Source organism: Athene cunicularia (genome assembly GCF_003259725.1).
Source record: "Athene cunicularia isolate RWA chromosome 4 unlocalized genomic scaffold, athCun1 chr4_part1, whole genome shotgun sequence".
Lineage (NCBI taxonomy): Eukaryota > Metazoa > Chordata > Aves > Strigiformes > Strigidae > Athene > Athene cunicularia.
In genome coordinates, this window is record NW_020799098.1 from 14,086,865 (window position 1) to 14,100,849 (window position 13,985).

Genomic DNA, 13,985 nt, shown 5'->3' on the forward strand with positions numbered 1-13,985 from the left:
CCGGAGACGGCCCCTGAACGAGGGACGCTTGTCTACCCCGGAGAGGCGACGACACTTCTGCGTGCGTAGGCTGGATGCCCGAGAAAATGGGATTTTTTGGTGTTGGCTGGCGGGTGCTGCTGTCTCGTGGACGCCATCAGGCTGCTTAGACTCGTCTGGACTGTAAAGCTGTTGTCCAGGTTTGTCATCTTGGCTGCTTCCGGAAGAAAAGGAGCTTTCGGGTTAGTAACTGTATTACTGAGCAAAATAGAACGTTCTGTATTTTGGATGTAAATTGTGTTTTTTAGAGTATTTGAGCAAAATACTCGCTTAATTAAATCCTACATTAAGTTTTGTTGCAAGAGAATCAGTCATGAAGTATTACATTGGACACAAGATAATTTAGATTTATAAAATGACTTGGATTTCTTCTACATAAATGATCCATTGTCACCATAGATGTAGCTGAAGTGTCCTGAAACATGGGTTTAATAAAACCCCTCTTTTATTGTTAAAAAGACTACTGGTATTTTACAGGGTTTTACTTGCATTCTGTTCTGTATTGTTACTACAGTAAATGGTTATAGTCAAGGCCCTTTTCTTGCACGTACAGATAGTATGTGACTAATTTTAGCAGGAATTAAATCTGTAGAAATGAAATTCAGCATCTACATGAGTGTTTTAAGAACTGAGTACGGAGAGGTATGTAATTTCAATGGGACTCTCCCCCCTCTCCCATCATCTTCAGTGCCATACTTCCTTTCTTTATTGCTTACAGGCCTTAAAGCTTAGAGTAAGGTGATGCTAAATACTAGTCAGTGTGCTTCGGATATACAGAAAGATTTTGAAAATGATTGTGAATTAATGAGAAATGATGAAATGTGCAACATAAATTTAGAAGTTGATCATACATGTAATGATAAACAACTCTACAGACATCTCTGAGTACTTTCTAAAATGCTACTTTTGATACAGTAGTTATTGGAGAATGGCTTGCTGAGCTTATTGCATGAAGACTACCAAGCAATTGAATATGTCAGAAATATGATTATTTCAGATACGAATAAAGCTAGGCCTCAGTCCTAGAGCCACGCAGAAGGAGACCTCCATTTCAGTAGAATACTGTGTAGTCCATATATGTATCTGACTTCTTACAATGCCCATAAATACCAATAAATTGGACAATTTTTCGCCTGTGCATGCTAAAAATGTTGATTTACCTTTAATCGGTATTTTTCATTAACTTTATATCATAAGTAGTTTAGATTTTTGAATGTAATTAATTTTTTTCTGTAGTGTGGAATAACTGTATATTTCATAATAAAAGTAAGCTCTGAAAGTCTGCTGCATGGTCTTTGCTCTTTTTAATTCTCTGCATTGGCTTTCCTTATTCATGTTGATGGAAAAACTTCATGTGAATTTCAGATACAGAAAGTGTTATGACTGTGATAGTCTGTTACTGTGAAGCAAAATGTCTTTTTAAGGAGAAATAATTGTAGATAAAATGTCTTTAGTGTATTTGAATAGTTTGTTTTTAATACAGAATCAATTCTTCTAATTAGTACAGTATGTTATACTTGAGTGAAGCATTTTGGATCTTTCTCAGTCATTAGGCCTAAAATTAATGACTGTTAATTTCAGTTGTGTAGTTGGATCAGTAGAACAGTTAACTCTGCTTAACTGAGATAGTCCATGTTAAATGGACAGTATATGCCATATTAATAATTGTAAAATACAAACAAGGTAATCTTAAGCTTACACAGAGATTTAAGTTTTTCAGAGACTAAAATTTTATGCACTGGATCTTCCTGAACTTAGTGTGCAAGGGATGTGTGCTTTGCTGCAGTGGGGTCTTACTTATTGTGATCATGTATGGTAAATGCATGCTGCTTGTCACACTCATTTCGTTGATAATCAATAGCATAGAATTTGAGATAATAACTGGAACTAAAACACTGGAAAATAAATGTTTTTCTTTGAAATGATGAACAAAATTATTAATATATTTCAAGTAAATGGAAATTTTAGGAGTATAGAATAATGGGAGGACACTAGCCATTCCTGTCTTGACAGTGGCCACATCAGTGGTTTGTCATCTACTGCAGTGCAAAAAAACCCGTGTACTGGATGAATTTGGCATAGTTAAGCTGCAGAGGATATTTATGACGATTTTTTTTTTTTTAAACTGGTCTTTGTTTTGTAACCTTTATGTAAATATGATATCCAATACTGGAATGCCTTTTGACTCCTGTGGATCTATTGATCTCTGTGTCTTGAGCAGCAAGGGTCAAGGTACGCTAGTGTTGTGTTAAAGGTGGGAATATTTCCTTTTATTTAATGCCCCACTTCTTAATATCACTGAATTGCAGATGATTGGTTGAATGAGTGAATGAGAAGGTTTTGTTTATCCTCCTTCTGTTGTCCTTTTCCCATCTACCTCTTAAGTTTCTGCTTCCAATTCTTTTCAAAACTAGAAATTTTTTTCAGTTTCTCCTGATTCGAGTACTTTATGGTATTTCCAGGTATTTTTACAAACTACTTCTGAATCCATTGCTGTAAAGACAGGGACTGGTATTGATTTTAATACTCCCTGTTACTCCATTCTTCATCCATTCTGTTCTTGCATTTGCTGTTCAGACTTTGTGCAGACTTTCAGTTCTTCCTTTTAATGATATCTTTGGATTGGTCTGTGTGCTCTGCATTTTATTGTAACTTGAAAAATGTAGTATATATCTTTTAATTAAATCTTCTGAAGCATATTCTGAAGTAACCAGAAAAAGCAAATAATTCTTTAAAATAGAAGAATCAAATGCCAGTGTGCTTTTAGTCTTGTTTTATCCAAAATAATGATAAAGTGGACTTGTTTGCATCAAAATTTTTCTTGTTAACTATTCAGTGTTCAGGAAAGACTGGTGAAAAAATAGCCAGAGAGATAACAGCAGTGTCACTTTAGCATAACGTGGTTATTCAGGTATTTTTCCTTTGTACTGGGTCTGGCTGGGATGGAGTTAAACGTCTTCATAGCAGCCTGTAGGGTGCTGTGTTTTGGGTCTGTGGCTAAAACAGTGCTGATAACACACCAGTGTTTTGATTATTGCTGAGCAGTGTTTGCACAATGTCAAGGTTTTCTTTTTTTTTCCCCGCTCTCTGCTTCTGCTGCAGTGAGTAGGCATGGGGTATGCAGGAGATTGGGAGGACATGCTGCTGGGACAGCTGACCAGAATTGGTCAAGGGGATAGTCAGTACTGTATAACGTCATGCTCAGCAGTGAAAAGTGGAAGAAGAGGGGGAGAAGGGCATGGCTTCCGAAGTGTCTGTTGCTGGGGAACTGGCTGGGCCTTGGTCAGTTGGTCTCTGTGAGGAAGGTGGTGAGTGATTTCCTCTGCATCATGCCCCAACAACATTTGAAACCTGGATTCTAGAAACATGGTATTTGTCACAGGTCTGAATGACAGCTTTATTTTCACTTTCATATATGCTGTTTGAGGGAGGAAAGTTCAGAGGGATTACTAGCCTGTTCTTTGAATTACCCCTCTTAAATTTTTGTAGTGTCCTGTTGGACTGAGCAGCCCAGAAGTGTTCTTAACATGTTTGACAGTGTTTCTTGTACTTTCTTGCTCTTCAGACCTGGCAGATCCTTCATGTTGTCCCATAATGTGAAGTTTGTAGTGTTTAAAGAAATATATAAGAAAACTGTCAGTGTTTTTAGTGCTGCTTTTTGTGGTCAAGGATGTCAATGGCATAAAGTGCTCTATGCTTGTCTTTTGGTCATTTAATATGGAGGGCTGTTTCAGTATCAGTGGGTAGCTGTTAACAGCAAAAAAAGGCAAATATTGATCTAACTTGATGCTTTCCTTTCAAATGCAATTTTTGTTCTTTCTTAAAGCTGTACAGAAATGTTCAAAGCATCTTTGGTCTGGACCTTGAGCTCATCAAGATCTCTTATTATCTTTCTCCTAAAATAACAGTGGCTCTCCTGAACATAGGCCTGCTGTAACACTTGGTGTTATCAAGGTTCATCTTAAGTCTAAAAATTGGTATTAGACAGGGGAAGAATGGTCTATCTGAGACTACCAGAAACATTGGTTTTTCTTTCCTCTTTATAATCTAGATAATAGAGGACATAATATTACCGATATTAGAATTGTTTGAAAAAAATCTTCAGCTCCTGATACACTCTCCTTCTTCCTGAGAGGCTGCCATTGATTTGCTTTTCACATCAGGATATAGAGGTTTTTCACATAGGTATGTACAGTTGTCTGCATTGCAATGAGATGAGATTACTACAGTCCTAAGAACTACCTGCTGGGTTTTACAGGTGTACAGCTATCCATCTGCTGAAGAGTGAAAAGCCCAATTTCTTGTTGCTAACCAGTTTTCTAACTTATATTTTACTGTTGTTTGAGGTTACATCAGTATACTCACTCTTTGTAGAGCCCCATCTTCAGGGCAGCATTCCTATAGCAGTTAGGGATATTTGCAGATGGAGCACAGGGAGCTGTGAGAAAAGTTTTCTGCTTCAGATGCTTACTTTTGTCAAGCCGTTGTGGAGATACACCCTAGTGTAAAGTTTCCTTCATCCATGTAGGATTATTGTTATAGGATGCTACTTAGGTGATCTCAGCGCTGTGCTTTTGGAGTCCAGATCAGGCTCTGCTCCCTGTAGATAGACTTTGAGAGGAACTGGATTTCAGAAGCAGAAGCCTTCTGTAGGATGTATTGAAATCTAAAGCAATCTAGAAATAACTTCATGAAGTAGGGTCTATACATGAATGCAGATCTGTGCAACAGTATGTCTGTAAGTAAGAGTGACTAAGTAAGATGTTGAGAAAATTTTATTTATTAGAGTTGGACTCTGTTTCGTTTTATGTATGTCTCAAAAAGTTAATTTAGTTGTTTATTTTCCAAATAATAGTGGTCTCATAGTCCGCTTGCCATAAGGCAAAAGCTTAAAGGCTGACATCTTGTTCATGTTAAATATAGAAAAGAGATAGTAAGGGTGCTGGAACATGTGGGGCTAAATACACTGCACAAGTTAATGTGATTTTGCACTGATATTACTGTTCTCTCTCTGACTTCTGTTGCATTATTTTACTTGATGGACACATTCCATATTATAATGATGGAGTGAGTTATATGCTTGCCCACATACATAGAAGCGATTATGCTGTGATATTAATAGAAGTGAAAGTAATTAATTTTGCAGCCACAGACTGTTTTGACTTCTTCACTTTGAGAACATGTGAAGTATAAATGACATCATGTTATGAATTAGTGTTTAAGACTGTTTGCATCTGAAACATTGCCACTGATTAGAAAAGAAAATTAGTACTTCAGGCATTTCCATGCTAACTTAATGCTTATATTTAAAAACAGGTCTATAGTTGAGTGTTTCTAGTAACCATTGTAGTCACTTTCCTTTTTCCTGCTGAGATTCACAAATGAGTGTTACTTGCAGTGTTTCATGGAAGTGCAGCGTTTTCCTGAGTTAAGGGCTGTATATGGACTGAAATAATATTCTGCTGCTCAGTTTTGTTACCAAGTTTCTGTCTTGTTAGGCATATAAATACATGTCTTAAATGTAAAATTTTTTATGTCATGGAAGAAATAGCATGAACTTTTTTAGTTCTTGATGCATAGCAGATAATTTTATGAATTTCTGAACCTTTTGAGTAAGAACAAACATTAGAGTATTATTGATTGGTATGTTTTGCTTAGAGTTAATGGTTGTATATGCAGAATACAATCAGTGGCATATTGACTTGCACTTTGTAATTCAGCTGTAGTCCACTAATAATAATTCAATTATTAGTTCATTGTATTTCAGTGATCAGTGAATCATAACTGACTTAATCTTCTGCTTTTTATTCTTTAGTGCTGCAAGTTGACTGAATAAAAATAAGAACGTGGAGTATAATATGGATGAAGTTGCTTGAGCACCATTTCTTCCAAAGTGTATATTCTGAAGATTGGTGGCCTGATTGATTGATTGATAAGCAGCATACACAAGACTAATATCAAGAAAACATTCTGTCTCTTGCTGATGTGTTTGACAAAACTGGTGCAGAGTCACGTTTTCTGAAATGCAGTTGAAAAAAATGAGGGAAATTTTACCAAGGTTGTATCCTGGCCAAGTTAATGATGAAAATACTTCCTTAACTACATCCCCAAAGCAATCTTCTGAGGATAAAACAAATCCCTCAAAAGGGGATGATGACCAAAACTGCTGTTACCAAGGGACTGAGGCTGAGAACAATAAGTTGTCACTGATAAGCTGTATAAAATGCAGAAGTGTTCAGAAAATTTCAGTGCAAGATATAGAAAAGCATAAGAAGCTTGGGTGGACTGAAGACAAAAATTTCATCTGCAAGAAGTGCAATCATATTACACCATCATCTTTCCATTTTGTTCCTGAGGCTGCCAATGCAGTAATCTTTGAAAAACGTGAAAAAAAATCCCCAAGTAAAATCCAAAAAACATTTAAAGTTAAAAACTTTCTGCCAGGTAAATACTACTGTGATAAATGTAGATTTTCAACAAAGGATCCTTTACAGTATAAAAAGCATGTAGGTCAACATGAAGAAATTAAATTTATTTGTTCCCACTGTAGTTACGTATCCTATACCAAAGGAGAATTCCAGAGACATTTGGTGAAACACACTGGAACTTTTCCGTATCAGTGTGAATACTGTGAATATGGTGCTGTTAGACATGACTATATAGTAAAACATACAAGAAGAGTACATGAAACACCCACAAAACAGCTGTCAAATACTATCATAAACCACAAGCAAAAGAAGCCAAGTCAAAGCACTTTATTTGAAAAGCAGAAATATGATAAAATTTCATTTCAGAATGAACTTTCAAATTCGTCTTCGAATATGGGTTGCAAGATGCCAGGTAAAGGAACTAAACCAGTCTGTTCATCTCATGATGTAGAATGTAGCATAAACACAGCATCAGTCCAGGATAAAACAATGTTGGAGGCATCTGAAGTAAGCATATGTGAGAATCAAAGTGTGGAAGTTGAAGTTTATTCTCCAAAAACAGAGCCTTTACAACCTGGGATGCCTTTAACAGTAATCGCACCTTCTGAACTTGTAGTTCCTTCTAACTGTTTAGCTCAGATAGTAGAGATTAAAATAGTGAATGGAGCACAACAGCTGGTTCTTAAACTAATTCCTATGAAAGAAGCAACTTCCAAAACTGTGAATGGTGCTGAAGAGGAACTTGAGAATCAAGGTGTAGAACGATCTGCAGGAGGAAAAAAACCATCTGTATCTCAAAATGAATTACTAACCATGGAAGTGAATGTAGAAAAATTATCCAGTGTTAGTAATCAGCTTAATTTGGATAGTACGTATGACAAGAATTCTGAATGTCTTGTTTTTTCTGATTCTCAACTCTCAGATGGTAACTCTGTATCTATACAGAGGGAAGATTCATCAAAATTATGCTTTCATTTGGTGAAAGGTATTGATGTCCATTCAGGTGTTATAGAACTTTGTTCTCCTTCTCTGGTGATGAATAGTACGGATAAAAAAAGTGATCTTAAATCCTCAAGGTGGGAAGTAGATGGAAAAAATAACTTAAGTTATGACTTGTATTGTTATGAAGAAGGTGTGGATATACCCCTTCCAAAATATACTGCTATTTCTGAAGATAAAAGTTCCAAGAACATTTCAGTAGAGGCTGTTCAGGAGGGCAAAAATTACTCTTCTGCAGTCCTTAAACAAAAGGATACATTGACTCTGAAGAGAAATGACAAAGAGTGTAGGATTCTGCCAGTCAGCTCTACAGAAACACATTTAGCTGATAAGGGTTTTGATAAAAAATCTGTTACATCTTCTGAAGCAGGGAAAAACTGGCATGTCACTAAAACTCTACCCTGCGAGAACATGACTTTTGGCTTTGGCAAAGTAAAGAGAGCTGAAACAGTAAGTCAAAAGAACAGTCGTCTTCTGGAATCAGAACCACAGAAGATGGAAAATAAAGGCAACCCTTTTGAGGGACCTGTTATTTCGTCTGTATTTTCTCTGAGCTCTGGAGCTGAAAATGTTCCAGAGGGTGTCAGATGGGATGACACAACACGCAGTAAGAAGTCAGCAACAGTGTTGTGTAGAAAGATTGCTCAGCTCATGTCTGCTGCTGAATCTAACATGAAATCCATGCCTTTGAGATGTCAGGCTTCTAGTAAAAAGGTGCTTGTCCCTCAAGAAAATTCAGCAAGCTGTGGGAGAGTTGTTCCAGACACTGAAGTGGAACAGTCTGCATCTTTGCCTCAAGTGCATCATGGGAATAGTATGACTAGTAGTGAAGACCACAGTAAAGATCAGTTGCTTACATTTGCAAGAACCGCTAAAAGCAGAGTAACTAAAAATTCCCATGTTGCTTCTCCAGTGTTTATCCCCAAAGGGACAATGCTGAGAGTGCTGAATACTACTAGCAATCACAATTCAAATGGAATAGAAAACAGGAGTGAAACATCAGCTCCTCCTGTGTATTGCAATGAAATGTTTCTGCCTCGCCCGGTTCCTGTCAGTGTTTCTGAGACACCTAGCAGGAATTTGCCATGTTTGCCTAACCAGAGTGAACCAAATGCTGAGTCCCGAAGTATATCGCTCAGGCAAAGACCAAAGCGGGAGGCAAGTGTTAAAAATCATGGCAAACAAAGTGGTGTACCATTTCAGAAAAGCAGTGACGTGGGTAAGCAAAGCAAACCCTATTCAAAAAGCCAACTAGGTCCCAAAAATAAGGCAAAACAAGCAAGCTTCAGGGAACTTCCAAAGAGGAAAACAAGAACTCAGTCGGAAACCAGTTCAAGTTCTGACATGTCATATCTGTTGACAGCAAGACGACTTCGGCTTGTCCCTCTGAGAATGAATCAATTGATAAAATGCCCTCGTCGTAACCAGCCAGTTGTGGTACTAAACCATCCTGACGTTGACTCACCAGAGATAATTAATGTCATGAAGACTATCAACAAGTATAAAGGTCAAGTCCTGAAAGTAGTTCTATCAGAAAGGACAAGTAGTTGTCTTGGTGTCAAACGTTATCGAAAGCGTCTTACTATTCAGAATGTTGAGACAGGAAACCAAGCAAAAAAGCAGAGTATGCTAAAAATGAAACTGAAAAAGACCCATAAAAACAACTACCAGGTGGTGGAAACTTCACCAGCTGAAACACTTCCGTGTCTGTTTAAGTGTTGGTTTTGTGGAAGAGTATATATGGACCAAGAAGAATGGATAAGTCATGGACAGAGGCACTTGATAGAGGCAACCAAGGGTTGGGATGTTCTTTCTCTTCCAGCAAAAAAGCATTAAGTGAGAGACTGGGGGAGGCTTCCCCTCTTAATGCGTGCCACTAACTTGCTTGGAAAGGAAGACTGAGACAACTTATTTTGCCGAAAGATCTCTACTGTTAGCAAAGTAGAAGAAGAGAGTGGAGATACAGAGAAACCAATAGTGAGGATCAAGCACTACTTTGCACTCTCATGTCTGAAATTTGTATTGGAGGTCAACTTCATCTGTTCCATAGGAGAAATCTGAGAAAGAATTGCTATGCAAACACCTTTCTAGTTACTGTTCTCTGTGCTAGGATACTGTGCTGTTAACTGGTTTGTGCTAGGTCTGTATAGATTAAAGTCTTAGATGGTAACATTTTTATAAATTTAACAGAGTTAGTTTGCTTTATTACACTGTGGTGTTTCAGAGATCAAGTATGTGTGTATTGAAAAGCACTTTTGATCCTCTGTGGGCAGCAAGTGTGTATCATGGGTTTTAGTGGCAAATTAAGCACCATGCTTAAAAAATAAAACTTAAATGCAAGTACTCTTTCAGTGAAATGAAACCACTTCTGCTGACTTCAGAGGAGATACAAGGGTGTAAATGAAGAATTGCTGCGATCAAGGTCAGATAGCACTAAAAAGTTTAATTTTGTTTAGTACTTAGTCTTTACCTAGCATATATTGTGTAGATGAGAGCGAGCAGAACACTGTCAGCTTTCTGTACCGTTTTTATTCTCAACAGGCAGAGCCAGAGGTACCATCAGGCTTGAACTGGTAGGAGAGAGAGAAGCTTTCCCCTATGTGGTCTCAAGGCTGCTCTGAAATCCAAGGGAGTAACAGCCAGACATAAACTTTACCACCATGTGTTTATAGCCTGATAGAAGCATAGGGCATTTGGTTAGAACTCTAGTTGGTGAGTTAATGCTTATTTACAGGGGGGAAATTGCTGAAAAATTAAGATTTTTTTTGAAACTGTGTTGCACAGCTTTTACTTTGACAATGGTGAACCAGATTTTCAGTGCAATCTTTCATCCTTCTTTATCTTACAGATTTAGAGGTTGTTAGAATATATTTTTTGTAGGCCTCAACTCATGTAAGCATGTGCCTGGTTACATACCTATGTCTAAAGTGTATCCACTGACTTCAGTGCAGTGTAAACATTGGTCAGTTTCTTAAACGCTTTCCTAAATCAGGGCCAAATTTCAAGTTTTTAGTAAAGAGGGATGGATGTTACTGAAGTTTAATGTTTCTGTACATGAACAATGGATTTTTTTCATCATTTTGTCAATTTAATTTAAAAATCATACAGAATGAACTATACCGAAGCACATATTTACAATGAAAATCACTTCTTGCATTTTTACAGGTAAGAAAATCAATACTGACTCTAATGCTGGATGTATGTTCTATGTTTGAACTGGGACTTCTCTTAAGAAAAGGTAGTCCCTAATTTTTCACTGTTGGTGCATTTTTGTAAACAGTTTAAGCTGGGAATATTTTTTTATAACTTCCAGCAGATTATACATTGTTTTGATAAAGTATGTATCATATCTACATTGAAATGTAAATATTTTAAAACTACATTTGACTGAGGCTTATTTTCAAAACCAATTGAAACATTGCTTTTCCATCATTTTGCAATACAGTGTTAAAATCCTTCAGATAGTTGGTGCTTGAAGTCAGATCTTTTTCATCATGTACTCATGGAAAGTTTTTGTATCATTTGTATCAGACTAACCTGTTTCACAGAACAAACTTCCTTTTGTCTGTTTTGTCAATAATAATGAAATGACAGTTCTCATTTTGTATTTAAATGGAATTATATTTTTTTAGATGGGTACACTAGAGGGGTTTTTTTCACTTCATATACTTTGATGCCAAACTTAACAGTACTGTTTTCATTTTCGATTGTGAAAATAGCTTCCATTTTAAAATTCTGTCATATCACATATAATAAATACTGAAATTGTTAACATGAAACAAAGGAGGAATTTTAACCATGTTTTTTTTTTTAACTCCTTCAGTTCAGGCTACTGTTTGAATTCTTTTTCTGTAGAATCTACTAAATAAATAGTTTTAAATTTGCTTTGTAAGAGTTGTCACTCACAAAATGATGACATTCCTCATGAAAGCTGTACTGTACGGGGATGGGGGAAGCATTGCTGCTCAGCTCTATAAACTCTAGGTGGTTTAAGTATACTACTAATGCTTGTCTTTACTAAAACAGTAAACTTGCTTACAAGACATCTGCAAAGCTTTGTATGTCACTGCCATAATCTATCTATAAACTGGTTTTTATGCATTTAATTTAGAAACTTCTTTTGTTTGTTTGAACCTGAAAACCTTTTGTCAGTTAAATTGTATGGTGGCTATGAAACTCTCAAAGCAGATTACATCGTACCTCTTCTCCTTTTTATAAACTCTGCCAAACTCTACTAGCTTCTGTTTTGTTAATTTTCATTCTTATTATTAGATAATGTCAAGTCAGAATAATTTCCTTCAAGTTTAACAGTCTTAGTGGTTTGAGAGAAAATTATAATGAATTTTCTCTTTCATGTTGATGCAGCATTGAGAAATAAAAAGGTTGCAAGGAAATAACAGCCAACTGCTAAATTTTTTTAGAGCTAGTTTGTGCAATTGCAGCATAAATTGGGTTGGAATGTCATGTTTTGGGCTTGAATGTTTTCATTCTTCTTGTTCCTATTCACTAAGGATAAAGTAACGGAGGTTGCTTTCTTGGTATATTCCAAATACCTAGTCAAACTTCTGAGTGTGCTTAGAAAGGAAGATTATGGATGCTTTGCGGAAGGACACTAAAGTTTGCCTTTCATATTTATAATGAATTTAGTTAAGCGTTCCAAAACTCATATGAATAAATATTACTGTATTTTTTGCTGGAAAAAAATTGCTTTCTCGTGTTCTTTACACACTGGAACATGTTTTCTTGCAGAGTTTGAAGCACATCTACTGTTCGTACTGATGATTTTTATATTTGAACATGGTATGAATTCAAAGGGACTGTTTGCATAATGGTCCTACTGTGTAAGTGGTTTCAAGGCTCAGATATGGAATGCAAGTATCTGCTACTTAAGCTAAAGAGCAAGTGTTACTTAAATAGAATTTATATAATTAAAGCTAGCTTTACAATATGCTTCAATACCTGTGAGCATTAGCTGACACCCACTGACTTCAGTGACTGCTGAGCACAGCTTTGTGCAAAAACATATGCACACCGAATGAAATTGTTAAACAGGTAGTACTTGGATAAACAATACTTCACATGTATTTTTAAAAGCAAGAATATTTTTTATATGACTAGTGTGCTTGATTAGGTTTTACTACTAACTGAGCTTCAGTGACATTTAGGTAAGCAAAACTGAATTTGATTTTTGTCTTGCGTTAAAAGGTAGAGTGTAAGATAAGAAGATTGCTCAATCATCAAGATACCAGGAGTCAGTCTCTTAACTCTTTTCTGTGAATTAATACAATGCTATATACTTTACCTGTATCCTCAAAGTTAAAAAAAATATACAAGGATCAAAAAACGAAGTATATCTGTATTCTCAGTTGGAGAGAAGCTTTTAGTGGAATATTTAGAATGCTTTATAATGTTACGGGGAGCTCCTCATTCGAAGGCTAATCTGATTTTTTGGAGACATTTTAATTCTATTTACATTTATACAAACAAATCAGTGACATTAAGGCAGAAAATATCTTTTGTGTGACTTGAATGGATATGTGAGGTAGCATTGTTCTCTCTGGATTCCTGATTTATCCTTTCCATCAATGAGTGTGATGGGAACATATTTGTAGAAGTCAATGATCTCTTTCACAGAATTAAATTTCTGGGGGAAAAAGAAAAATAATCAGCAACTGAAAATGAAATTGCTAGATGGTTTTATCTATAATATTAAAAGACTTGAAAATGACAGTATAGAAATAGGTAATATTTTTCATGTAATTAAGATTAGAAACAATCATAAAAGGAAAAGCACCAGATTTTAATCCTCTTATTTCCTTTGTGTGCCTGTCTTGTGTAGGAGAAAGCTGCTGGCTGCTTAGGGCAAAAAGGGAGCATGTGTAAGCCCTGAGAATGCCGTATCACCTGTAAAAGTTTGTGGTACCAGATGTGATGAGAAATACTGAAGAGGTGAAGCAACTATAAGTTTTATAATTACTAAGTTTACCCTGTCAAAAGGTACACTTGATTCACCGTATGTGATACTTCACAATGCGAGTTTATTTGTACCTTTTAAAATATATTCTTTATTTTCTCATCTGGTTTACTGAGAAAGCTGCTGTGAAAATCCCTTTAAAGTATGGAACAAGAAGGGTCTCAGCAGCATTTTAGTCTTGTTCTCTGGTGTTCAAAACAATCACATACTCCAAGCCCATTCCTAAAATGATAAAGGTGTGGTTTGAGATTCCTGAACTGATCAAACAGCAATGGAAAGCTATCCAAGGTATTTATCCTTATTTGTCTTGCCTGGGAGTCTCTTAATCCTGCTGTTCAGTGGTTAGGAGTCCTTCAGTTTAAATAGTTCTCTTGCCTGTGTGTAACTTCTAAGCTCTCATCACACCACTAAGATGTCATTACACCATTGTTTTTCCTCTTGAGCTATTCTTTGGACTCCATTGGTATTAAATTACTAGAACTGTACACAGCAAGTTTACTGTGACATTAATACTTATCCCATATCTATATTGTATAACATTTATT

At 36.2% G+C, this 13,985-nt stretch overlaps 2 protein-coding genes across 2 annotated transcripts in view; one reads left to right on the forward strand and one right to left on the reverse strand.

Annotated features, from left to right (window-relative positions):
* Positions 1 to 34: 34 nt before the first annotated feature.
* Positions 35 to 10,148, forward strand: ZNF518B (zinc finger protein 518B). The gene is made up of 2 exons (XM_026846793.1): positions 35 to 221; positions 5,855 to 10,148. The coding sequence occupies exon 2, from the start codon at positions 6,063 to 6,065 to the stop codon at positions 9,300 to 9,302; it is 3,240 nt and encodes a 1,079-aa protein (XP_026702594.1). The 5' UTR covers positions 35 to 221; positions 5,855 to 6,062; the 3' UTR covers positions 9,303 to 10,148.
* Positions 10,063 to 13,985, reverse strand: part of CLNK (cytokine dependent hematopoietic cell linker) — a 27,508-nt gene continuing 23,585 nt past the window's right edge. The window contains exon 15 of the mRNA XM_026846794.1: positions 10,063 to 13,110. Coding sequence (XP_026702595.1) covers positions 12,964 to 13,110 — 147 coding nt within the window. The 3' untranslated portion in view covers positions 10,063 to 12,963. The remainder of the gene's footprint in view (positions 13,111 to 13,985) is intronic.